Genomic DNA, 27920 nt, shown 5'->3' with positions numbered 1-27920 from the left:
TCTACTCTTAATCCTTAAGAGATTTTGATTCTGTTCCTTAAAGGCAAAGACATTTTGACCGAAATATAAACGATTAAACAACATAAAAAAGGACAAGCACAAATAAAAGCGAAACCAACGATCTGTAGTAATAAATAAAAGAATGAAATTTCACACATCTGCAAAACATTTATGTTATAGTTTCAATTTACTATGTAAATCTACTTACATCCGTCATATTCCTTTTGTAATCCAATAACTATGTATATTTGATGCCTTCCTGTGATTTTAGTTGAATTACGCATGAGCAGCAGTCAGCACGACTATTCCGCATAATTTATCACCAAGTGAAGAAAAGAAACCATTTAAACAACATCTACAACCCTCTTTGCTAGAAATCGATCGTATTTTGTTCATTCATACAATTTCCTGCGCTTCCATTCATGAATCTATCCAATGACGTCATGTTGTAGGAGTACTGTCGCACAATGCCATTTTATGAATGAAAACTACTTGTTGATTGGTAAACAAGATAGTAGCCTGGCAAAACGAGATGAAGGAAAACGATAGTACGCATAATGTATGCAAGCCTCTCAATTTCTTATTATCATAAACGTTGTTTTTGTTGTTACTACAAACGACTGCTACCGATAGATTTTTACTACTATTGCGATTGCATAGAATAAGCTATTTGTGCATTCCCTAATTGTACGATATAGATAAGTTATATCTATGCTTACAGCCAATAAGTCAAAGACACTAATTGAGTTAACATTACTTAAGTATTATCATTCTTGATAAAGATTATGTTTGGGAATGATTCTTTAATAAACGATTAATAAGCTACTTAATTTTCTATATAAAGGGAATTTAAATTTATAGAATTTAAATTTATAGAATTTAAATTTATAGAATTTAATGCAATGCAGAGGTGTAACGGATAGACACAAATTTGAGCAAATTATATATATATATATATATATATATATATATATATATATGTAGTAAGTTATAAAATATATATGTCAATTAAGCTACACAGAATATTTTGTGCTCCATTCTCGTGAGAATTCGTCAGGCGGAATATTCTGTGTAGCTTAATTGCCATATATATTTTATAACTTACTACCTAGCTCTACCTATGTATTGAGAACTGTTGAAGTAAATACTGAAAATTTACGCATCAGAAATATAATTTAATATAATAATTTATGTGCTAAAATCAAGTATATATATATATATATATATATATATATATATATATATATATATATATATTAACGGTTAACGGTTAATTAACGACACGTTTCTCTTAATCGGCTCTCTGAAAATATATTCTTCTTTCTCATTTTCTCTTTAACGCTAATTATTTTGCGATTCTAGGATTATAAACATCGTCTGATTATTAAAAATGTGTGACTGATAGTTAACTTGATATCGATTCATATTTATATTTGAGATCGCCTTTCAGATTACGTCGGCGTCCAATTACAACCAAAAGTGTTGACTGCTATTCCAACGGATTAATACACGCAGTTTGCAGCTAATGTTATTTATTACTAAGCGAGTGATTAATGAGCACATTTCTATTAGAAAGATATTCCGCTATACAATAAAGTTCGTGCGCGCTACAATTTATCATGGAGATCTAAAGAGATTGTCAACGATTACCGAAAACCCGTAGAAATTCCACGGTGTTTCCTACATACTATTATTGTTTCTTTTTTTTAATAAATAAAACAAATATGTTTCTTATTTATTTAAAATTGCGACAATTAGTATTTAGTGAAAAGACAGAAATGCACTTTTTATTTTCAAAAGTATCCGAACAAAGGCATCATTCTTATGGCGTAGCAAATGATTATTTTTTTTTTATTTATCTCGTATCTATAATTGTATGTATGCATACATGCACATATATATGAACACACGTACACACACACACACACACACACACACACACACACACACACACACACACACACACACACACACACACACACACATATATATATACAACTGATGTATGTATATGTGTTTATATATTTATATGTAGAGGATTTACCCCGAAACTAATTAACCGATCATTATGAATTTTGAAATATAACTGCTACGTCTTAGAGGTTGCAATGTAGGCAAATATCTTATTTTATGCACAAAGACTAAAACAATGGTTTAAAGTCTTTATTGACAATTCATGTATTTTCGATTGTTGTGAAATTTTAATAATAGTTATTAGACATGAATTAATTAAATATCCCCCAAATTTTACTTTCTTTGGAGTGTTTTAAGGGATTTAGAGGACACGCTTCCCATTTAAAAATATAAATATTTCAGTTTTTCATTGATTATGAATCATAATATATTAATCACCAATTAAGTAAGATTCTCTGAATTTAATTCTCTTCTTAAGATTCTTAAGCTTAAGTCTTAAATTTGAGACATTTTCTAGAATACAAATAATGGAATAAATTTTCATAAAAATTGGGATAGACATAAGGATATATATATATATATATATACATACATATATATATATATATATATATATATATATATATATATATATATATATATATATATATATATATATATATATATATATGAAAAAATATAGTTATTCGCCAAAATTAAAAAAATAAACAAAAATTATAATTGTGGACCGATACTTTTCTTTGGTTATTAGGATGCAACCAACTCAGTATATATGCTCTATAGCCGAAAACATAATTTCATTGAGCTTGTTAATTGAAACAATTTGGACGATATAATAAGAGATAAAATATCTTAAAAATAGTTTTATATAAACTCATATATATATATATATATATATATATATATATATATATATATATATATATATATGGGACGATTAATCGAAATCGAAATCGGGAATCGGAAAAATCGGAACTTTTGAGGATATCGGAATCGGAAAAATGAGCCTATTTTCCGATACCTTTAATTATTTTTTTTATTTGGTTTTGTTTAAAACAAAATCTTTCAATGCTGGTAGCCATCATAAAATAACAAATATTTATTGATTGAAGCTTCCAGTGCACCTACTATCTATACATCCTCCCTCACAAGTGTGTTTTTACGTTTGAGAAAATATGTGCACATTTGACATATGCTTTTATAGCAATCGGGGCAAAACAATTATTTCTTAGTTAAATTTTTAGAAATTTATAAAGAATCGGAATCGACAATTGTATCGGAATCGGGAATTTAGTACAGAATCAGTAATTGTATCGGAATCGAAAGAAATATTGGAAGCGTCCCATCACTGATATACTGATATATATATATATATATATATATATATATATATATATATATATATATAGAGAGAGAGAGAGAGAGAGAGAGAGAGAGGTATATATATATATAATATACATATATATCTATGTCTATATCTATAACTATATATATATATATATATATATATATATATATATATATATATATATATATTGTGATACACGCGTCTGTGTAGAAACAATATGTTTTTAGGTGCATCGTCTACAGCTAAAAGACACATCTTGCTAAGCATCTCACATGCAAGAACGCGTGCATAGTAATTGCATTTACATGATTGGTGCATCGAATTGATCTCTTTATTATGCAGCAGTTTGCAATCTCAGTAATCAAATAAAAGCCATCACTGTATAAGCTACTGATCTTATTTCCAAAGAAAAGTTCATTTTATTAAAGTTCATTGTCAAATACAATTCTTAATTCATATTACAACTCTGCTAAATTAGGGTTTTCACTTTTATTTTTTTAATTTTTTTTCAATTAAAAACAAAGAAAGTGAACGAGATACTTAGAAATAATAATTATTATTATTATCATTATTTTTATTATTATTATTATTATTATTATTATTATTATTATTATTATTATTATTATTATTATTTATCAGACGATGCGTTTTTATTTTTTTGTAATTATCTAAGTAAAAGTAACATTTTTTAAAAGTTTTTTAAAAAATAGTTTGGGTGCAGCATCTTTCCGCCATAGTTACAAAACAAGTTGAACATATGTGAAAACTGATAATTTATAATTCAATTAAAGTGCGATCGTATTTTTTTTTATTTAATTTGATGAGCATAGTTTTTAACACGTCGACCATAGATAATAAAAAAATAACACCACGTTTTCAAAAATTAAATTGCTCATCACATCTATATACTTGGATTTTGTTGTACTGTTGACTTGTCAATGTTGAACACAATATCAAAATATAAAAAAATACACTTGATTGCTTGATGCAAATTGATTTGTCGATTGTGGAAATTGTTCAAACTACAATTGACGTTGGATGGGCTCAAATGTATGTGATTTTAAATTTTTATTCTCTCACGTATAGATGTGATTCTCTCACGTAAAACAAATAGTTGAATCTGATGTCGTTCCTCTGTCCAAGCTATGTTAAGCTCATGTCTTGTTTCAAAATAAGAATGAATGTAAATTGAATGTTGAAAAATTAGTATCAACCAATACTTAGTTAAGGCTATTTACTTAGTACCCCACTAATGTCTACTGGAGAGAATTTGAATACCTACTAGACACTATCCTCGAGTGTCTAAGGTCTCTCTGTACAGGGGGTTGCCAGAATAACTTGGCATTAGGATACTTTTCCCTAGAAGTAAACCCTGACTAAATGTTCAAAATCACATAGTATTCGCTGCCCAAATAAGATCTAAAAGCTATACTGCAAGATATGAATATGGTTAATTGGGGAGAGGAAAATTATGTTCTCAATTTCTTTACTAACCCAGTGTTTGAGAGATAAAGAAGTTTAACGGAACATTCGAATACCTATGTATCTCATATAGAGTTCAAGTGTTAGTCCTAGGTAGTGGGCCCCTTGATTTCTGAGAACTTCGACTGAAGTAGTATTATTTGACATAAAGTCAAATTATACTGTGGAACCCAACTGCCCTTCCTACTAAATGATAATCTTGTTGGCGCGAAATTTGTAGTGATTAGTCTTATTGGTATTATATAATGATGGCGCCTCAGCCGACCAGCAATGAAACCGCCTTTTTTTCAAAGGAAACGATAATGTCTAATAAGAAAGTTCTCTTAGATTGACTGAAGCAGACACTCGATAGCCGGAAGTCCCTTGTGTCGTTTTTGTTCGACTGAAAGTTTAGTTTGATTTCAGAATATAGACGATTAATTAAGATTATATGAATCAAGGATGAACGAATGTGAAAACATCGACATATATGATCATATACAGTGAATAAAAGACTTTGTGAAGAGTATGCTATCGAGTACTTTAAGACAGAGTAAACGAGATATCTCATTCAGAGGAGGACTTTTGAAAAGTTTAAAACTAAATAATAACTCAGAATTTTTAATTGCATTAATTTATTTTCATGTATAAAAACGAAGTAAATCTTCACACACACACACACACACACACACACACACACACACACACACACACACACACACACACACACACACACACACGCATGTATTTGTGTGTGTTTATGGGAAAATGTTTTTTAAATAATATTTCACCCTTTACTTATACCAATCCTTTTATTTATGAAGCTCAATGTATGTTAAATTTAACTACAGAGCATATACAAATAGATGGCAAAATAGCTATATTTCAATTCTCAAGATGTTATTCATCTTATCATTTATTTGTTTCAACATGTCAAAATGTATATATATATATATATATATATATATATATATGTGTGTGTGTGTGTGTGTGTGTGTTTGTGTGTGTGTTTGTGTGTATGTATATATATATATGTGTGTGTGTGTGTGTGTTGGGTTCGTGAAAGACAGGATAATTTCTGTTGGGAATTTTGAGAGGAGAAGGGCTCAATGTAATAAAGAACAAGAATAAAAATAAAAAATGGCCAAAGTTTTATATTTATTTTTTCTTTTAACCTATGTGTGTGTGTGTGTGTGTGTGTTTGCCATTTATTGTATTGTCGTATTTAAAAGATAATCAGCTTATGCACTATTCTTCACAAATATTTACCATATTATTCGAAAAAATTCGAAGTCTGATTTTTTTGTATGTTTCTTATGTAATTAAGACGTTCATTTGAATTGTTGTTCTTTATCGTGTTCGCTCTTCAGATATTTTAGTTTCATTCCAACACACACACACACACACACACACACACACACACACACACACACACACACACACATGTATACTCTTTCTTTTTAATATTTTCTTATAACTTTGTTTTAACTGGGGATGGGGTATCCTATAGAATACCCGACATTCATTCGCTATCTTATACACTCCAACCTTTTAGATCTTTGAAATATTTGAACTGTCCCTTTAGTTGGTTGCACTCTTGTACGTAGTTCACCACCTATGCAATTGGTTCACTGAGTATATTATTATTATTATTATTATTATTATTATCATTATTATTATTATTATTATTATTATTATTATTATTCCATATATCTACATAAAAATTTTATGTATCGATTTTTAGTATGACTTGAACTCTATAGAGTCATTGCTATATATATTTTAAAAACTATATATATATATATATATATATATATATATATATATATATATATATATATATATATATATACTTTTTAAAAATATTTTCCTTTGAAGATTGTAACGTTGGGTATGGCGTAGCCAAACTAGCTGCCAACATTGCCCTGCTTTTTATTGAAACAAACCGATAGCTCTTTTTAGTATCCTCGTTGTTCCCTTAAGTGCAATTGTCTTAATCTCTTTTGCACTTGGTTCACCAGGAATATTAGTTAGGCAGGACTTCAGATTCTTCTTCATAAGCCCTGTGGCACCTATGATAACTGGTATGATTGATATCTCTCTAAGATTCCAGTTTCTTTTCATATGTTTGTTTGTGTGTGTGTGTGTGTGTGTGTGTGTGTGTGTGTGTGCGCACGCGCAAACATATTAACATACGTCCTGGTTTAACATGGTCTGCCAAGAGTGAAAAGATCATTTTACTTTCAATCTATCTATCTATCTATCTATCTATCTATCTATCTATCTATCTATCTAGCTAGCTAGCTAGCTATCTCTCTCTCTGTCTCTCTCTCTCTCTCGCTCTCTCTCTCTCTCTATATATATATATATATCTAGCCAGCTAGCTAGCTAGAGCTAGCTAGCCACACACACACACACACACACACACACACACACATACATACATACATATATATATATATATATATATATATATATATATATATATATACATGAATGCATACTTATATACATAGACATTGCATGTACACACACGATTATGCCTAATCACTTGCACCCCATGCCTGATGTCGAATACTCTAACCGAATTAATACGATAACTTATCAATGCATATTAACTATTGACGCTTTACATTCTTGGTGCTACACATATGTGCGTGTCAAACTTGTCTTCATTTACCCGATTTATTAAATAAAAATTATCATTTTTCCATAATTAATTTCTTTCTTCACACATGCATTGTTCTGCGTGTAGCGAAACGATCGTTTCTCATTTGCTTACATTTTAGTTTTCATTTTGTTCTGCGGTGGTAAAACTTTTTAGAGCGAAAAATTGCCAGTATACACGCATTTAGAAGAATATGCAAATGAGAAATCTTGTAGAATACCATATATGGTCACGTACGGAGCTTTCGTTTCGCGGCGTCGACTTCGACATTGCCAAATTTAGTACAAAGGTTTTCCCAGGTAAAACTGTGTCATGTGACGGTGAAGCCAGCGTAACGACGCGAAAATCGTTTGTTGAAATACTCCTTTATAAAATGGCTGCATGGTCACGTGGTCCGTTCCCGTTACAACGAGACATATAAAAAAAAGTAAATAATTATAGAATAAATGCATCGCCGTATTGCTTTATTTCCTTATTGTTTATTATATGTATATGTTAATATTATCAGTATTATTTTACTTGTTCTCCTGTTATTCATTTAATAGCTTATTTATATATTTATTATGTATTTTTTTTATTTATCAACACCCTAATTATTTGTTCACTTATTATTATTATTATTATTATTATTATTATTATTATTATTATTATTGTTGTTGTTGTTTTTATCATTGTTGTTGTTGTTGTTGTTATTATTGTTGTTATTATTATTATTGTTGTTGTTATTATTGTTGTTATTATTATTATTGTTGTTGTTATTATTGTTGTTATTATTATTATTGTTGTTGTTATTATTGTTGTTATTATTATTATTGTTGTTGTTATTATTGTTGTTATTATTATTATTATTATTATGATTATTATTATTGTTTATTATTATCATTATTATTATTTTTGTTGTTGTTATTATTATTGGTGTTATTATTATTATGATTATTATTATTATTGTTTATTATTATTATTGTTGTTGTTGTTATTATTATTATTGGTGTTATTATTATTATTGTTGTTATTATTATTATTGTTGTTGTTGTTGTTATTATTATTGGTGTTATTATTATTATTGTTGTTATTATTATTGTTGTTGTTGTTTATTATTATTATTATTGGTGTTGTTGTTATTATTATTGGTGTTATTATTATTATTGTTGTTATTATTATTGTTGTTATTATTATTATTATTGTTATTATTATTATTATTGTTATTGTTGTTGTTGTTATTATTGTTAATGTTGTTGTTTTTGTCTGTTGTTGTTATTATTTTTATTATTATTAGCTTGGATATTTATTTATTATTAATATTTATTTATGATTTATATTTATTTATTTATTATTTTCATTATTTTACTTGTATTCCTGTTATTCATTTAATAGGTTATTCATACATTTATTATGTATTTGTTTATTTATCAACTCCCTAATTATTTGTTCAATATCATATTTATTATTATTATTATTATTATTATTATTATTATTATTATTATTATTATTTGCTTTTATATTTATTATTTATATTTATTTATTATTCATATTTATTTATTATTATTTTCATTTACTTATATATTAGCTAATTATTTATTTGTTTATTTCTTTACCCTCTAATCATTTGCATACATGTTTATGAATTAATTTTTCCTGATTTATTTTCTTCTTATTTATTTCTTTGTTTGTTTACCTATCGTTATTTATTTAATTACTAACTTATTTATCAATTATTCGCTTTGAAAATTTATTCACTCATTTATTAAAAATAAATTATTAATATTATTATTATTAACATTATTATTACACGTACTAGTAATAGTATTAGTAGGGATTTAGTTTCTCTGCTCAACTGTCCTTTCCATAACCATGCTGTGCGCTCATTATTTTGGCTAGTTTTATAAATCTTCCATTACTAGTTGCCAACGTCTATTGGTCTTATCTGGCCTCAGTACTCTTCGACATCTTCTAGTGGAAGTCTGATTAGTGCTTTCTCTCCTTCGTCTTTCAATCCTCCTATTTGTGCTGTATCAGGTGAGGCTGTTGCTATTTACAGTTTTTCCTATAAAGAGGGAGAACAGTTTATAAGATTTATTGTAGTTTCAGTTCCCTTAGGTTCATGTGGCATTATAATTATTTATTGCTTACAAGTAGCATTCACACAGGTCATCAAAGATCTCTCTTTGAAAACAACTTCTGTTTCCTGGGAGCTGAGTGACAATTAGTGGGATAAAGTTCGGGCCATTTTAGAGCTGGGTGGCTTTTCTTCGTTCAGGTTGACGTACGGTTCTATGCAATTCTAGGTCCATCATCCCAGCATTACTTTCTCGTGTTTTTAGAAAGGGGTTCTTTGCTTAAAAAAAATGTATATATAGAATCGACCAGAATCATTAAGCAGGTGTAGTGGCTTGTGCATGGTCGTTAATTTCCTGGTCTTTGAGCCATGCTTCCCGAATTCTTTGTTTATCCAATTTATGAATGATTCAGAGTACATTAGCCGGGATGCGTTCCAAGTATTCTTTTTTATTAGGTTACTATTATATAATTTAGTTTTTAAGAGTTTCTTGTTTTGCTCACGTACCTTTTTGTAATCATATCTATTAGACTCTGTTGATTTTATGGTGGCCGTTTTTCATTTTGGTTTAATTTTACTTTATTCGAAATCCTCAGAAATCAAGGGGCCCAACTTCCTGTTGATCTTGATCTCTATATGAGATACACAGACATTCGAATATTCCATTCCTTTATATCCCGAACACTGAGTTAATTAAGTAGTTGAAAACATAGTTTTTCTCTTCCCAATTGATCATTCTAGTATGTTATAGTATTCCTTTCTTGTGATCTCTTCGTCTTATTGGATCCCAGGACAAGAGTTCAATTAGTCTGGTGGGTTACTCAGCTTCGAACTGTTACTTAATGTAACTTTACTCGGAGAAAGTACACTACTAATCGTAAAAGTCAGTGTGGGTAAGCCATTTAGAAGAGATCTTATTTGGGCTGTGATTTTGAAAATTTAGCCAGAGTTTACCTGCAGTGAAAAAGAAACCCTCATACAAGACAAACCCCTGCACAGAGAGAGACCTCAAACACTCAAGGATAGTGTCTAGTAGGCTTTCAAGTTCTCTTAGCAGGGAATGCCGAGGCAGATTTTTGTGAGTGAGTGTTAACTTTCTCTTGTACGTTGACTTCCCAATCCCTCCACTGTCCGACCTTGTTTCACATCTTTCTGCAAGGGTAGAACGGTAGATACTAGATTTAAATACAATGATTGCTATTGTGCTTATTGTTTGATTCTTAGCATAATGGATAACGGATGTAACCTGTTTTCATTTTGTTTGACCTTGTCTAGTTTTTGTTTATAGCATCACACATAGGGAAGTTTTAATAGCTATGTAATAGATTAATGGAAAATGTTTGTTGACGTTCAACTATATATATAAAAACGACATCATTTTTGCGCCAACAATTTAAGTGAAAAGTATATGTCTATGTAGGGAATGTAATAGCCAATAAGTCAGAGCGATAAAAAAGAGAGAACATTACAAAAACAGATTCAAATCTCTCTTGGAGATCTGAATTGAATTATTCTCAGTATTCTATGACGTATAAACCAATATCACTATCTTTCTTTCTTTTTCTTTACAGCATATCTATCCTTTTTTTTTAGGTTATGTAATAGCAAAATATTACAAAATTGTTATCCCTGGTTAGACCAGATTGCGCACTGACATGACTATCTTCATGACAGTTTTCTGAGTCTTACTACTTTCGTGCTGGCTGATGAAAATTGGAAACGGGTGTTTTGTTGATTGCTGTACAAAGAAAACGGGTTCGCTCTATCCGTTCTTTTTTTTTAAATAGAGTTCGCCATATTTTTTTTATTATTGAAATCCTTTGATATGAGCAATTTGTATATTTATTTATTTATTTATGGATTGTTATTCCCATATTCATAGTTGTTGTTTCACGATTATTCCTCTGGCCTTCGTCAGGTGGTCAATCGCGACGAGATGGGAATTCTGAGTCTTTTAACTGCATCCTCAATAATTACTGCCTACCATAGTTGTTGTATCGCCACATTTTGACCAAATAATCCTCTGGCTGACTTTGGGTAGGATTGAAACCGCTATCTTCAGACAATGCTCACCGTAGAGATTCAATGCCTCTATTCACTGCGCTACGGGCCTCGACGGGAAATAAAGGTTGGGTTTTTTGGTCTTATAGATCCAAGTTTTTCGTTCTTATCTGGACTTCCATCATCGGGTCGGTACCAAAGGTTATATTATTATTATCATTATTATTATTATTATTATTATTATTATTATTGGAATCCTTTGGGATAAATAATCTGCATATTTATATAGGAATGCTGAGTCTCTAAACTGCATCCTCAATAGGAGACAACAACAAGTATGACAGGCAGTAGTTACTGAGGATACAGTTAAGAGACTCGGCATTCCTATCTCGTCGCGTTTAACCACCTGAAGAAGGCCAGAGGAATAGTTGGTCGAAACGTCATGAAACAACAATTACGAAGATGAGGATAACAGTCCGCAAAATAAATAAATGAGTTCTCCTTTTCTAGATGTATTGCCTTCACCACGACTAAGGAACTCCGTCTGCTTTCTGTATGGTAGCCCTCCAAAATATCAGAGCGAGGGTAGCAGGTGCTATATCTTGCTCAAACGTGACATGAAACTGTGCAAGACAGTGTCGTTCACTCTCTGAGGCATTATACGTATTCGCTTACCTGCCAAATGGTAAAACGCAGTATCTATTGTAAGAGATTCATTGCATAGGATTAAGTGAATCTTATATCTTTATAATATCTAAATATATATATTGTATTTTCATCTGTTAGTTTTAGTTAATATAATTTAAACTAGACTTTTTCGCCTGTTTAAAAAACGGGAAAACGTTATAACCCGTTGACTTAAAAATGAGTGCTTTATGCCATTATGATGGTTGAATATGGTTATATTTGTGCCCAGATTTACATTAAATACCAATCCCTATTAATCCCTAACTGTGCATCGAGCGGGTACCATAATACTTAGTTCGCTGCACATTATAATAACAAAAGCCGATACAAAATTTCATCCAGATCAGCACAGAACAAGTGGTATGGGCAGACAGACATACATATGGTCGAATAGAAATATAATATAGAAATGTATGACGCGAAAATAAAAATCGATATCGAAATTGATATCAACAATGATCCAAATAAAAACAAACACGCAAAACAAAAGATACAATAAAATGCCCCCCCCCCCGCCAAAAGGAACCCTAAAAGGAACTAAAATAAAAACAAAAATAAAGTTAAAAAAAAAAAATGAACGAAAACATTAAATAAATGAATAAATAAATACATAAAAAATAAAAATAAAATAAATGAAATAAAATAAATTTCGTTAAAGGATTTTGTGACGATATACCAATTTGACGACCACACGCAGAAAACTGCACAAATCGGAAATCTAGGTGAGATCCCCCCCCCCCAATGAATAAAAAAAAAATAAATAAAAAAGCGAACGTAAGAAAATTCATTATCTAGGTTAATGTATGAATATTTTCGGTGGATGTTTAAATCGATAAATCGACGATTTGAACGATTTATCGATACGAGACTGGCGTGAGTGCGCATATATTCATACACACACATACATATCGATATATTGGGGGAGAATGAACACGAAATATTGATCACGAAGAATGAGAATTCAAAAGATCGATAAATCAGAAAATTAATTGGCACAAAATAAACATTCAGGCTGTGCGTTTGATAGATAGATAGATAGATGGATAGAGGGATAGAGGGAGAGAGAGAGAGAGAGAGAGAAAATAAAAGAGAGATGAAAGATTTATATAATTACAATTGTCTTTAAGTGTTTTACATAAGCATAAAATAATTAGTTAATAGTGTCACACACATATACATACACCCGCACACACACATATACATACACATACACACATACATATACACACGTACACATACACATACGCACTTAAACCCACACACGCATATATATATATATATATATATATATATATATGTAGATGAACAATAGAGAGTTAGATTCCAGTAATAATGTCTTTATTTTTTTCTAAAATGTATTTTTCTATTGCTTATACATCGCTGTAGTTCAGAAATGAACAGCTATTTCTTTATCCACCTTTGCATATTGTTTCATTGTATTCAGCCTCTGTGTAAAACATTGTAAAGAGTCTAAGCGGATTGATCAACGATCATTTTTCGTGGAAAACCCGAACACATAGAAATGTCGAAACTTTGAACCATGTAGACCTTTTACAACATTTATATAACTTTATTTATAAAAGTTATACACTTTCATGAACACTTTTGAAAAAGTATTGCGTTTATGTTCATGTGTGCGCGCGCATGTGTGTGTTTAATTAGAGATCACCACTTATCAAGGCCCGGAAACCACTCGAGGATAAGGGTTAATGGATGTAAGGTGATAATGAAGTAATCGTTAATAGTGTAAATTGGGTGATTTTGAATATTTATGAGGATGACTTAACATTAACTTGTTTAAATTAGATTTGAAAGCTACCAGGTTGTATTTAGCAGGGAAGAATGCCAGCCTAACAGTGTTCCAAAGGCGGGCAGTTCCGGGGAAGGACTTTGTTCATGGAATCTGCGTTTACATTTAGGCACAGGTAGAGAGTGGAGAAATCGTATATCGTGGTTTTGGCTAATCGAGTGCTTTTGTGAAAGTTTGGCAAGTGGGTATCATAGTTTAGAGTTTAGAGCACTTGCCATGAAAATAGCGATAGAGCGGAGGCAGGCTCGCGACATCTCTTCTGTGGGAAAGAGGTTGCAGTGAAGTGTATAGAAGATAACGAGTAAAATTATTAAATCATCAAGCCAGTAAGACTTACAGAAAGGAGAATAAGGGAGACACTTTTAAGCCAGAGTATTTCGAATCTAAATGCTTCTTGTCATAAGAGGAGAAAAAACCGGCATTATACAAATGTTTGCTCCTCTTAACCAGGTAAACCCTTTTTTTAAAAACTCTAGATAGGGTTGCCTTACCATTGAAAATTTATTTCTTACCTTAATTTTATTAACACACACACACACACACACACACACACACACACATATATAATTTGTAAAAAAATCCAATACCACAAACATATTTATATAGCATTCATATATGTATACTTATGATATTGGAATTGTTTACAAATGTATATGCACTGAAAGTGCGACACCAGTTTGTGAGCTTAAATAAATCTGGCAATTTTTTAAAACAACTTTATTGAATATATACATTAAAAGTATATATGTTTTACTATCAAAATGTATATATATATATAATTATGTGTGTTGTGTGTTTTCTGATGCGTAGTTATTACAAACACATTCGACTGTTTACTCATGCGGGCATCTAAAACCACCCACGTTATTAAGTTCCGGTATTTTACCAAAAACAACACACATTGTGCTTTTAAAACACCCGAATAAAAACATCCCATCATCAACCTGTTCAAACCTCATACGCAAAAAGGAACCAATATAATATGCTTAAATTCCTCCCACGCAGGAATAGCGTTCGTCAAGCTTCCTTCCCGCCTACGCATTGAAGCTCACCAGGTTGAGCCAAAGCCGTTTCTTTCTCGGTCTTTTCACTGCCACAAAAGCGACACCATCGATTCCTTTAGACAAAAGGAATCGGTAAGTTTGGCAACGGCGACCAACCGACTTCTTGAAGACGAATGCTAACATCAGAAAAATCGATATGTACGATCGGAGAAAAGGAGGAAATACGCTTATTACTTACACATACTGCATTTACCTCCCACATGCATAGGCAGACATTATATATATATATATATATATATATATATATATATATATATATATATATATATATATATATATATATCGTCTATTTTTAAACATTCGGTATATATGGGTATAATCATTATATATATTATTTTAATCAATTTAGATAAACACAATTACCATTGCTCGCTATATATATATATATATATATATATATATATATATATATATATAAATATATATATATATATGTATATATATATATGTATATATCTCCCTCTCTCTCTCTCTCTATATATATATATATATATATAAATATATATATATGTATATAGATATATAAATATATATATATATATATATATATATATATATATATATATATATATATATATATATATATATATATATGTAAGGAAACACACGTACATGTAAAGGCAATTTAGAATATTTATTTTCGGAATTTGTGATGTTTTTATTGACTATTACACTAATAATAAATGACGCTCTAATTAATATAACCCAATAATTATTAAGCTTATGTTAACTGCAGCATTGAAGAAATTCATTAGGGATTAAATGACATGTATATATATACATATACATATACATATGTATATATATATATATATATATATATATATATATATATAGATAGATAATAATAATAATAATAACAAATAGGTAGATAGATAGATAGATAGATATTAAGTATAATGGAGCTTATGTTAACTGCAGTATTGAAGAAATTCATTAGGGATTAAATGACATGTATATATATACATATACATATGTATATATATGTATATATATATCTATATCTATCTATATATATAGATAGATAGATAATAATAATAATAGCAAATAGATAGATAGATAGATATTAAGTATATTGAAGTATACAGTCTTTAATTATCATTATTATTATTTACTCATCCATTCACAAAGTGTTAAAAAATACGACGTATAATAATAATATTGATAATAATATTACTACTAATAAAAGTCGTAGTATTAATATAGTAATATTAGTATAGTAGCTACAGCGGAGATATTATTATACGTACTTTTACATCTATTTGTAGTCCGTCAATGGAATTTGCAATCAATATTCTTTCACTTTGCTACTACATAATAGTACAATGGTATTCGCCGACAAAAGTTTAGGGACAAAGGAACATCTATAGCATTCGTCCTTCCCTTTCTAAGAGCCGGCGACTAAACTACGTCACGAAAAAAAAACAACAACTGATTAACCATTTAAACAACATTGTATCTATTGTATATTTCTTTAGATTTTTTGTCGCGTCCCTTTAATCAAATAAAACAATCTTTTGTATCAAAAAGACATTATCGTCGTTGCTTGTAGCATTCTATTTATAAAAGAGTGTTGAAATCTGTTACAATACATAACGCGGCAACGTGCAAAAAGGATTCAGTTTAATTGTAGTGATTTAGGGAAATGGTAGGAGACATGTTTTTTATAGGTAAGTATTTGGTTGACAATTAACATATATATATATATATATATATATATATATATATATATATATATATATATATATATATATGTATACCATCACTAATATATATATATATATATATATATATATATATATATATATATATATATATATATATATAAAAGTGAACGTGTCTGTCTGTGTGTCTGTCTGTGTGTCTGTGTGTCTGTCTGTCTGTGTACATTTCCCTACGCAATAACTCTGTCAATTTTTAGTCTATAGACTCGAAATTTGAAATACCGGGTACTGAGATTTGAGAAAATCGATGTGACGGGTGTCAGCCAGAAATTTGGCTGTTAAGGGGTCAAATTTCAACGATTTGACCTTTAAGAACTCTACCAAACTCCTCCGACAATTTTGGGTCTAGACACTTGAAATTTTAGATATAGGTTCCTTGAACATGGATCTAACTTAATAAAGTGATTTGAGCCCGAAACAATAAATTTTAAGGGGTCATAATAGAGGTCAAAGTTTTAAAAAATTAACCATTTTTTTTTTTTTTGCTTTTTTTGCACAGCATACACCTCCAAACACCCGAGCAACGCCGGACACCCCTGCTAGTATATATATATATATATATATATATATATATATATATATATATATATATATATATATATATTAGTGATGGTATACATATATATATATATTAGTGATGGTATGCATATATATTTATATATATATATTAGTGATGGTATTAGTGATGGTATGCATATATATATATATATATATATTAGTGATGGTAGCGGCACTGATGAGTTGTGAAACAACGAAACAGGTCTGTATGTCGATGACTAAAATATATTTTACATATATATATACATACATATATATATGTATACCATCACTAATATATATATATATATATATATACATATATATATATATATATATATATATATATATATATATATGAGAAAAAAGTGAAAACATTGATTATCTCATCAAACCTCTATTTGTGACATAAGTGAAAAGGACTGATGAGGAGACAACGTAGAATACGCATATGCAAAATATAAGTGCATGCTGATAAGTCTCTGAAATGATCGTACATCGGATACTTGTTGACCGAATTCTGGGAACACTACTAATCAGTAAATCATGCTTTAAAACCATTTATTTGTGCACTCCCATTCATCATACATATATATATATATATATATATATATATATATATATATATATATATATATATATACATATACATATATATATGCATATATATACATATACATATATATATGCATATATATACATATGCATATATATATATGCATATATATACATATACATATATACATAGGCATATATATATACATATATATATGCATATATAAAGATTTAAATAATTTTGAAGTCATAAACCAAAGTATTAAGGTTGTTTACAGCTGATTCCAGGCAATGTTTATTTTAATCATATAACGCAACACAAATCTTTTTTTTTTTAAATATTGAATCACACCAGAAGAGTATGTGCTGAGAAAATAAGCTATAATAATTTCTGAAAAAAACTTTAAGTTTCCATACAAAAATGTCGCAAGAGTAGCTTCATTGTAAAATACCTCGGTAGAGTGTTAAATTATTCAAGAGAGATACCTAGTATTCAGAGCCTATTAAATTTAGTTTTTTGTTTATTTAAATGTGATAAATAATATGTACTGAATAAAAAATACCTACTATAATAATAATAATAATAATAATAATAATAATAATAATAATAATAATAATAACATTAATAAAACTAATAATCATAATAATAATAATGATAATAATAATAATAATAATAATAATAATAATAGAGAATGACACACGTTGTTCTCAGAGATTTCTGTTTGATGGTGGCCTGTGTGACTACTCTTAGTGGTAAATAAATATAATAATAATAATAATAATAATAATAATAATAATGATAATAATAATAATAATAATAACAAGAAGAAGCAGAAGAAAGGTCGTAGACGCAGAGGACAATCGTAGAAGGATGAAATCGTCATCTGCCCAGAGCCCCTCTTTCCGAGGATTCCCATACCCCAGATGTCACAAAGTATGCATGTCGAGGATCAATCAGAACAGACACCAGAGGACATGCCGCCAAGGACAACCTTCCCATTGAACCAGCCAAGAAGAAGAGAAATAATAATAATAATAATAATAATAATAATAATAATAATAATAATAATAATAATAATAATAATAATAATAATAATAACGTAAAGCATATACAACGCCGTACACCCGAAGGCTGAAACTGATCGACTCTACGAAAAAATTAGGAGAAAGACGAAGATGAATTGTAACTAAGACTGCGTAGGCAGTGCGATGAAGTACCAGAAAATATATAAGGCAAAATACATTGAATCTGATGACAGCTAATGTGAATAATACAGGAAGCAGCAAAATGGGAAACAAAATGGCGAAAAAAGCAAAATAGGGAGAGAAGCAGCTACATGGACGATTTATAAGGCTAACCTAAAAAAAAAAAAAATGGCGCACTAAAACACATAGACATGGCCACGGAAATGAATCGTTACTGACAATCGCTGAAAACAATTACAAGCTACATAAAAGCCCCAATAGACCCAACAGTAAGTATAGATCCTGTAGACAAAGAGACGAATTTCTAAACACCATCGAAAATGAATGTCACAAACTAACCCAAAAAAACGAACATGACTAGGTCTGAAAGATAGTCCACCGAGGGCCCTGCAAACGAATGCATTTAAACATGTAGATGTAGAGAACGGTTAAAGGCTCGAACCAGAGAGAATATCGGAAAATGAAAAACGCAAAATACTCTGATTCCAGAGTAATGCGAACAAATTCATACAAAAAAGATTGGGTGTAATAATAGTCGAAATGATAAAATCTGTCAAACATCGATTTTGTTGTCCAAATAGTTCACAAGGTGAACATTAAAGAGGCATAAACTCTAAGCAAATAAAAAAAGTTTGTCAGAGAGTTAAAGAAAATATGGAACATGAAGAAAGCCACCGTAATACCAACACCAGTTGGGACACTAGAAAAGAAAAAAAGACTAAGTGAAATTAGAATCAAAAAAAGGATTCTCACCATACAGAGAACGGCTACGATGAAAACAGTTGAGGTCAAGAAAGATGCCCCAGCACGGAAACCAACCCACATAAGCAGGTAATACCGGTCAACAACATATAAATTAATATAGAAATAGAACAAACTAGCAGGGACGCCCGACGTAGCCCAGTTGTAAAATACGCTTAAATATATTTTAATTTATGCGGGATTCATACATATTATTATAGAGTCAATTTTCTATTGATTCTTATATATTATAAAGTTGTGATTTTAAAAATAAAAAAAAATATATCCATATGACTTGGGTGCATCAGCCTGAATCGAAACCGAAACCATAACTTATGCAGAATATATATATATATATATATATATATATATATATATATATATATATATATATATATGCACGAAATTTCCCCAAATTAACTCCATACACACAAAATATGGCAGCACCAGCACAAAATGGTCGTAAAGGGTCAAGGAGGATGGAAAACCCGAGGAAAAAGATTACAATTCAGAGTCATGTAGAGAGGGTAGTAGAATCTTGAGAATGTTCAGTACCATTCAAATTCTAGTTTCTAGTAGATAATTGACCGAAACATCATCATGAATGTGTAGCAACATATTACTGTTTATGTAAAAACAAATAATGAGTATACCCTGCTCTACTTCGGTATTGAGCACTCTTGTATTAACCTAGTTACACTTAATTGGTTATTAACCTCTGGAAAACAATAACCTCAGATTATATATCTATATTTTTTTTCCTTATGAACTTTGGGTAAACTGTACATCGTGAGACGTTGCGAACCCACACGACGAATTTGATCGTTAGGTTCTTTGGAAAGCCACCTACTTTTATGAAGACTAAGGAAGCGAGATTGAAGTCCGGTTTCTGGTTTGAGTGTCCTATAATTTACATTGACGTTGTGCGCGCGTGCGCGCGCGCGCGCGTGTGTGTGTGTGTTTGTGTGTGTGTGACACTATTCTCTAACTTTCAACGTGCTTGGAAATGGTTCATTGAATGGGACATACCTTAATGTCGATAAATGCTGTCATATTGCAGTGGGTTCTCTTTCTGAATCAGCTCAAATAGGTAAACGAGAGAATATATCTTGACCCTCTGGTCGATTTGTCCTTTAACCCATCTAAATATTGCATTCACTAATAAAGCAAAGAGCATTCTATTTCTCCTACGACGTTCTTCCTGCAAACTCACTCTTGAAATATTTCTCCATCTTTATGAATCCCTTGTCAGACCATTGTTAGAGTATCGAGTCTAAGCCTCTGCTCCATATCTAATATGTGATATCCAGTAGCTTAAGAGAGTTTAAAGACTGTCTACTCGAATGGTTCAAGGTCTATCGGATCTGCCTTATGAAAGTCGACTCAAGAGTTTAACCTTTTCTCCTTTGAGCGTCGACGATTACGCAGTGATTTCATTTTGACCTACAACTTCTCATGGAGCATTATGATATATCTCAGGACCTATTAGTAACTGCTGCACCAGAAAGAGGTCTATGCAGACAACCTAAGTAACGATTTCACTACCGATCTCGATTCAATCAGAGGGGGAACGCATTCTCAGTTAGGATCCTTGAACCTTGGAATAGACTTCCAAGAGACGTAATAAATGCACTAACAACGCAGCAGTTCGCGGTGAATTCGGACAGGTGTTAGGCTACTGTAGCCTAACACCTGTGTAAATTTCTACCACTCTTTCTTTACATGCTAATTAAAGCAAGCTTGTTTTATCGTGTGCCAAATAAATTGAATTATATATATATATATATATATATATATATATATATATATATATATATATATATATATATATATGCGTGTATGTGTGTGCGAATAGACTTGATTCCAAAAAATAATTAGTAATGCTTACTTTTATATATATATATATATATATATATATATATATATATATATATATATATATATATCACCAAAATACAAAGAAATGAAAGAAAAACAACAAAACTGTTTACATTGATAATAGAGCAACATTTTGGATATACAAGTGTATAATATAAGTTATTATAAAATAATCACCTGTAGTTTCTTTCTAAAGTCGCTAAGAAATATAACTTCTACGTTCTAAAAATGTAACACGCAACGGCGCCAGTCTTCTTTTTATTGGCATAAATATTTAAAAGGTTGTGAAAGCAACGATAATAATAAGACGACTCTATTTTGGAATATAAATATTTTTTTTTAGTGACGCTATTTAAAAGAAAAAAAAAAGGGGGAATATCTAATTCAAACGAAGAAGAATATGTTTTTGCATTAAATCTTTGTACATGCAATGGTCGTTCTTTTTTTTTTCGTAAACAAAGAATGATGTCATCGGTTAGTTTATCTGCACATAAATTATGCAAGCGCATTGCATTCTGGGTTCGTTCAAATGTCTGAAGTCGCTGCTTATAAACTTCCGATCACGTTTCTCTTATTTATATATGTTCTGTCCCTATCACTAAAAAAATAAGTACCACCAAAGTGCGATTGAGATTACACGTATGTATATTTCAACGCGAGAGAACCAGTACATATAAGATTTATTAGTTTATAATAGAAAAAAATGTGATGACCTTTTTTGCTGAACCGGCGTTATCTACTTACAACGAGCGAGGTGACAGGGAACTTCTGGGAAGTCCCTGAAAAGTTATTCCAGCAGAGCTCCGAAGTATTTGTACCCTTACTTAAAATGTTATCGGAAAACGTTATATACAGTGTTTATTTATTTATTTATTTATTTATTTATTTTAAACAATAACAACGTAATATAAAGCAAAGAGACCAAACAAATAAAGCGGAGCTTTGAAAGACTTGTTTTTTTTTTTACCGTTAAGCAAAATGTAATCGAAAATATATATATGATATAGAGACGCTTTTAAATATAATAAGATAAAAAGCCCCCCCCCCTCCCCTAAAGCTGGGTTCTGGCGGACTTATTTAGGGCTTTTATGCAAAGTACTGTCGACAATATGTTTTTCAGTGTAATCATATATTACAAAACCAATAAAGAAAAAAAAAATCTAGGATATGAAAGACATATTTTAGACCCTTAACTAAAAAATTACAGCGTCACTTTTAACAGTAACAATATATTATGAAGCAAAACAGTAATGTTACTACGCATGTGCATTAATCTGACTCAACCTGTAATTCTGTTAAATCTTCATTCATTTTTCTAAATCACAACGATAATATATTAACAAATTTTTAATCTAAATAAAACAGTAAATGCAAGTACGTGTGTGTGTGTGTGTGTGTGTGTGTGTGTGTGTGAAAATATTTACCCGATAAACTCTTAAACTGTTAGCCACATTACACTGAAATTAACAGGAAATAGTTTATGGTTTATGCCACATATTTTTATTACTTTGCGCATGCGCAAATTCATTCATAGCTTGAAGTGGTTTGATTTTAAATCTTTCCTTTCTCCCTGTCGATAGATAGATACAAACACTAAGGGACGCGGTTTTTGATTCTAGCTGATGGTATCCAAGTTATTTTTTAAAACTGTTGAAATCAGTACTATATATATATATATATATATATATATATATATATATATATATATATATATATTTATATAATTGAAAAAAGCTTCTGTGATAATAAATACGAAGTTTGCATGAATTAAAATATATTTAAGCGTACTTTACTACAGGGCAAGGCCGGTGCTCCCCCCCTCATATTGAATTCAAAGTGCATAATTCTCGGTTAATAGAGATAACAAAAACTTAAAATAACTATTTGTAGACTAAACTGTCGTTTTGACTAGAAACAAAGCGTAGTATCTTTTCTGATATTTCATTTTTTAGACAGGGACAATTTAAATTTTTGTCACAATCTTAGGTGCGTCTCTCAGGGGAGTTGAATTTCTCTCACATTAAAAACCGACTGCGTGTCTATATCTGTTCTCGTGAGGAGGCAAGTAAATAGGTAGAAGCATGAGGAGGGGGGAGGGGGAGACAAGAGTTTCTTGACGTGCTGGCACTGCGTGTTTGAATTATCTTAAGCAGACGCTTTCAATTTGTATAGTTTAAACTGATGTCATGTTCGGCACACGATACTCCCCCAAATAGTCAATCATATAATACTGACCATATCCAACTTGGACGATCTAGCGGAAAACCGGTGCGCCAACGGGATCATAATATATATATATATATATATATATATATATATATATATATATATATATATATATATATATATATATATATATAGATGTAAACAGATCTCTCAAAATCAGGACAGAACTAAATTAAAACCACAAATCCTTGAGAGACAAAGATTTCAATATTTTACAAAGAATTATATTAATAAAGAATGATAATAACAGGTCCTAAGTTTTACAGTTTTGCTGCAGTTTCACAGCATTGAATGTAATTCTGTTGATTGAGGATTACGTGGAACTACAGAAAAGTGTAAAACACATTTTCATTATATACCGGAAGACATGAAATTTACTGGATTTATAAAAAAACAAGAATAATCGTACAAGCTTTTTTATATGAACAAAGAATATTCTAGCATTTGTATTTGTTATTACTGCTTTATTAAACAAGATCAACAAATATAATATCTACTGTTTATTTGGTATTAAAGTAAAAGTCACTCGGATTTATGTCAGTAAAAAAAATGTAAAAACGCCAATAATTAAAGACAAGGAAAAGTAGAAACGTATCATTAGAGCCCCTCTCCAATCAAAGCAATAATCTTTAAGATAGTTTTGTCTCAAGTTTTAGAAATGAAGAGCTTATTATTCGGAAGAAGGAAGACACATCGGCCGAAACGTTGTAGAAATAGAAATAACATATTTTTTGTCTAATTAGGAATAAAAGAAAGAAACAAACAAACAAACAAAACACACTAACAAAAAAAAAAAAAAAAAAAGCAAAAAATTAAAACAAAAACAACGTAAACAATTAAAAGATGATTACACCAAACAGTAACCAATATGTATCACTTAAGAATAAAACATCACTTACGAGCAGTGGTCGCTGTATCTTGCCCATGACTTTTCCCTTGTAAGTATAAAATGTTTATAATAACGCGTATAATAAATTATAATTCTTAAGATGTCGTCGTAGTAATAAAAAAGCAGTTGTAGTAGAATCGGTGGTTGTACGTGGTGAGCTTCGCCGTTTTCGGCAGCAAGTCGAACAAGAAGAATTGGCAAGTAACTTGCGAAGCGAGTCGGACGACGATGCGCTCACCGCTGTGCGTAGTTCCAATATGATCGTTAGGTAGAGAACCGTTCTAGATCAACCAATCAACAGCCGCGCTGAAATAGGTGGCGTGACGTCATTACGCTGTTACTATCACCAGCCACATGCGTGGATGTAGACTGTTTCGCATGTGACTCGATAAGCAATCGTTGTTGCTGCCGCCACTGTCGGTAATTGGACAACTTTAAGAGACTTACTACAAGTCTATTGGGTCTAAGATTTCGGAAAACACACGCACACAAAACGCACGCGCGCGCTTCACACACGTAACTGATGCAAAGAAGGGAAGAGAGACATGGTTGCTTGGACCATAAAGACACTTGCAGGAAAGACTCTTGCAGAAGCCAACAACAGCAGATACACGAACAAAGACAATAAAACAATTATTAGATTGCCCAAAAGTTCCGTGAAATATACTCAATATGTGGCATGTGGCTCTAAACATTAAATATATATATATATATATATATATATATATATATATATATAACATGATATATATATATATATATAACATGATATATATATATATATATATATATATATATATATATATATATATATATAAGCCTGACGAATCCTATAGTTGGATGAAACGCAGAATATTCAGTGTAGCTTAATCGCCATATATATTTTATAAATTACTAACTAACTCTACCTACGTATTGAGCACTTTTGAAGTAAATACTTAAAGTTTACGCATAAATCTATACTTTCGTATATTAAATTTATGTGAATAAATGAAGTAGTTATATATATATATATATATATATATATATATATATATATATATATATATATATTTATATAGTCATCCACATACAGTACTGTTTCGGTGTTTCACAGCTCATCATATATATATATAGTATAATAGCAAAAGTACCCGTCGTTGACTGGGTTCAAAAACAGTCTACAGAAAATGGACTCTGATTTATGAAAGAATGATAGGTTATGAAAAGGAAGGGTTGTAAATTTGGGTTGAATTTGTGGGTATCAAAACCAAAGCAAAATATGATGAAAGTAAAAATAAAATAGATAAACCCCATAATTTATTATACCATACCTGTTCACACTGAAATACTTATCACAATAATCTGTGGATCTATATTAAAAAACCTTGTTAAACATTGTGACATATTTCCATTCTATGGAGGTCAGGTGCGAACGAACACCTAAATATAATTTTATTATACCGTATTTCTTCAAACTGAAACATAATTATCAAAGTATACTTACGCAGATAGATATGAAAAGTCTTTATTAAAGTTTGTGCCTATTTTCATTCTATGGAGGCCAGGCGCGAACGCAGACCCCACAATTTTATTATACCATCCCTATTTAAGTTAAAACATACTTATCAAAGTATTTTTTATGTACATCTATATCAAAAACACTTGTAAACGTTTTCTTTTTAATTTTTAAATTTTTTATTTCCATACTTTGTGGATCAGGCGGGAACGCAGACCCTACAATTTTAATGAACCACCGTTCTGCAGGATCAAACATACCCATTCCTGTGTCTCGATACATCTTCTATCATTATATGTAATCAGTTTTTTTAAAATAGTCAACCATATAGGAGCCTATTCGTGACACACACACACACACACACACACACACACACACACACACACACACACACACATTCAGATTTATTTTATATATATATATATATATATATATATATATATATATATATAGTAAAACTTGCTAATATGATTTTCAAATAATCTGAAATAACAGCAAGAGGAGACTTGATTCCAAACTTCTATTACATTGTTTTAAATTTCTTTATATTATTCTTTTTTTTATGTTTATATCAGATACATATCAATGATAAATATTTCTCATATGTTATATCTCCCCTATTTGATTTTCATACAGAAAGTAAATTTCACAGTGTATAAGGATTGTTTGATATTAGAGATATTCATAATCGTACCCTATTTCCAAAGAGGGGAGGATAAAACATATGAGAGATATTTATCATTGATATGTATCTGATATAAATATAAAAAAAGAATAATATAAAGAAATTTAAAACAATATAATGGAAGTTTGGAATCAAGTCTCCCCTTGATGTTATTCCAGATTATTTCAAATCATAATAGTAAGTTTTACTCTCCCCTCCATCAAGGCCAGAGGTTTTGTGGGAAATATCAGAGATTTTGTAATTCATATGAAAAACTATGAAGAAAAAGTTGACGCAAAAAATAGAAAAAAAATTCAGGTTCTTCTTAATGTGAGACCTAAAGGGTAAAAATTTGCACTCACTATCACATAAATAAAGCTAAAGTTAAAAAAAAACTTTAGTTTGTAAAAAATTATGATTAGTGTGGTATTTCTAAAAGGCTAATAAGTGCAAAAAAAAAAAAAATAGGCTCCGGATTATGTATGATCCCCTCAATGTGCGACTTTACTGGCAAATGTCACAATGCGTACTACACAATTCAGGTCATTACCTTTTCTACGAACTTCCATTTATTAAATTCTGACCTATAGTTGCTGAGATTTTGGAACTTCTAAAATTGCCCCAAAAGATGGTATATATATATATATATATATATATATATATATATATATATATATATATATATATATATATATATATATATATATATATACTAGCTGTACTCTGCCACGCGTTGCTGTGGCTCAAATTGGCGCAATGGAAAAAGTTCCAAAATGAGAAAAAGCATGTTTCTTATAGGTTTAATTTTCCATTTTGTATGGGTATACAGTTTTTGTTGTTCCATTTTCTTAGCTGATATAGAGATTTTTTGGTTTGGTGAGTCTTGAATACGTAACATAAATTGTCCATGTGAAAAAAACAGTCAGTGTGTAACTGTAAGACCCACAATTGTAAAGATTGTTCCCTGTGCTTTGTTGATGGTTATTGCAAATG

The 27920-nt window shown here is 30.1% G+C and overlaps 1 protein-coding gene across 1 annotated transcript in view; it reads right to left on the bottom strand.

Moving 5' to 3' along the window:
• LOC145286162 (neuroepithelial cell-transforming gene 1 protein-like) overlaps positions 1 to 25195 on the bottom strand; it is a 43427-nt gene extending 18232 nt beyond the window's left edge. Inside the window, exon 1 of the mRNA XM_080134940.1 lies at positions 24776 to 25195. Within this exon, the coding sequence (XP_079991066.1) occupies positions 24776 to 24802 (27 nt within the window). The 5' untranslated portion in view covers positions 24803 to 25195. The remainder of the gene's footprint in view (positions 1 to 24775) is intronic.
• Positions 25196 to 27920: the final 2725 nt, after the last annotated feature.

This window comes from Euprymna scolopes, chromosome 10 (assembly GCF_053919585.1).
Source record: "Euprymna scolopes isolate OS-2025 chromosome 10, ASM5391958v1, whole genome shotgun sequence".
Lineage (NCBI taxonomy): Eukaryota > Metazoa > Mollusca > Cephalopoda > Sepiida > Sepiolidae > Euprymna > Euprymna scolopes.
Note: the sequence above shows the minus strand (reverse complement) of the source record. Positions and strands in the feature narration are given on the sequence as shown.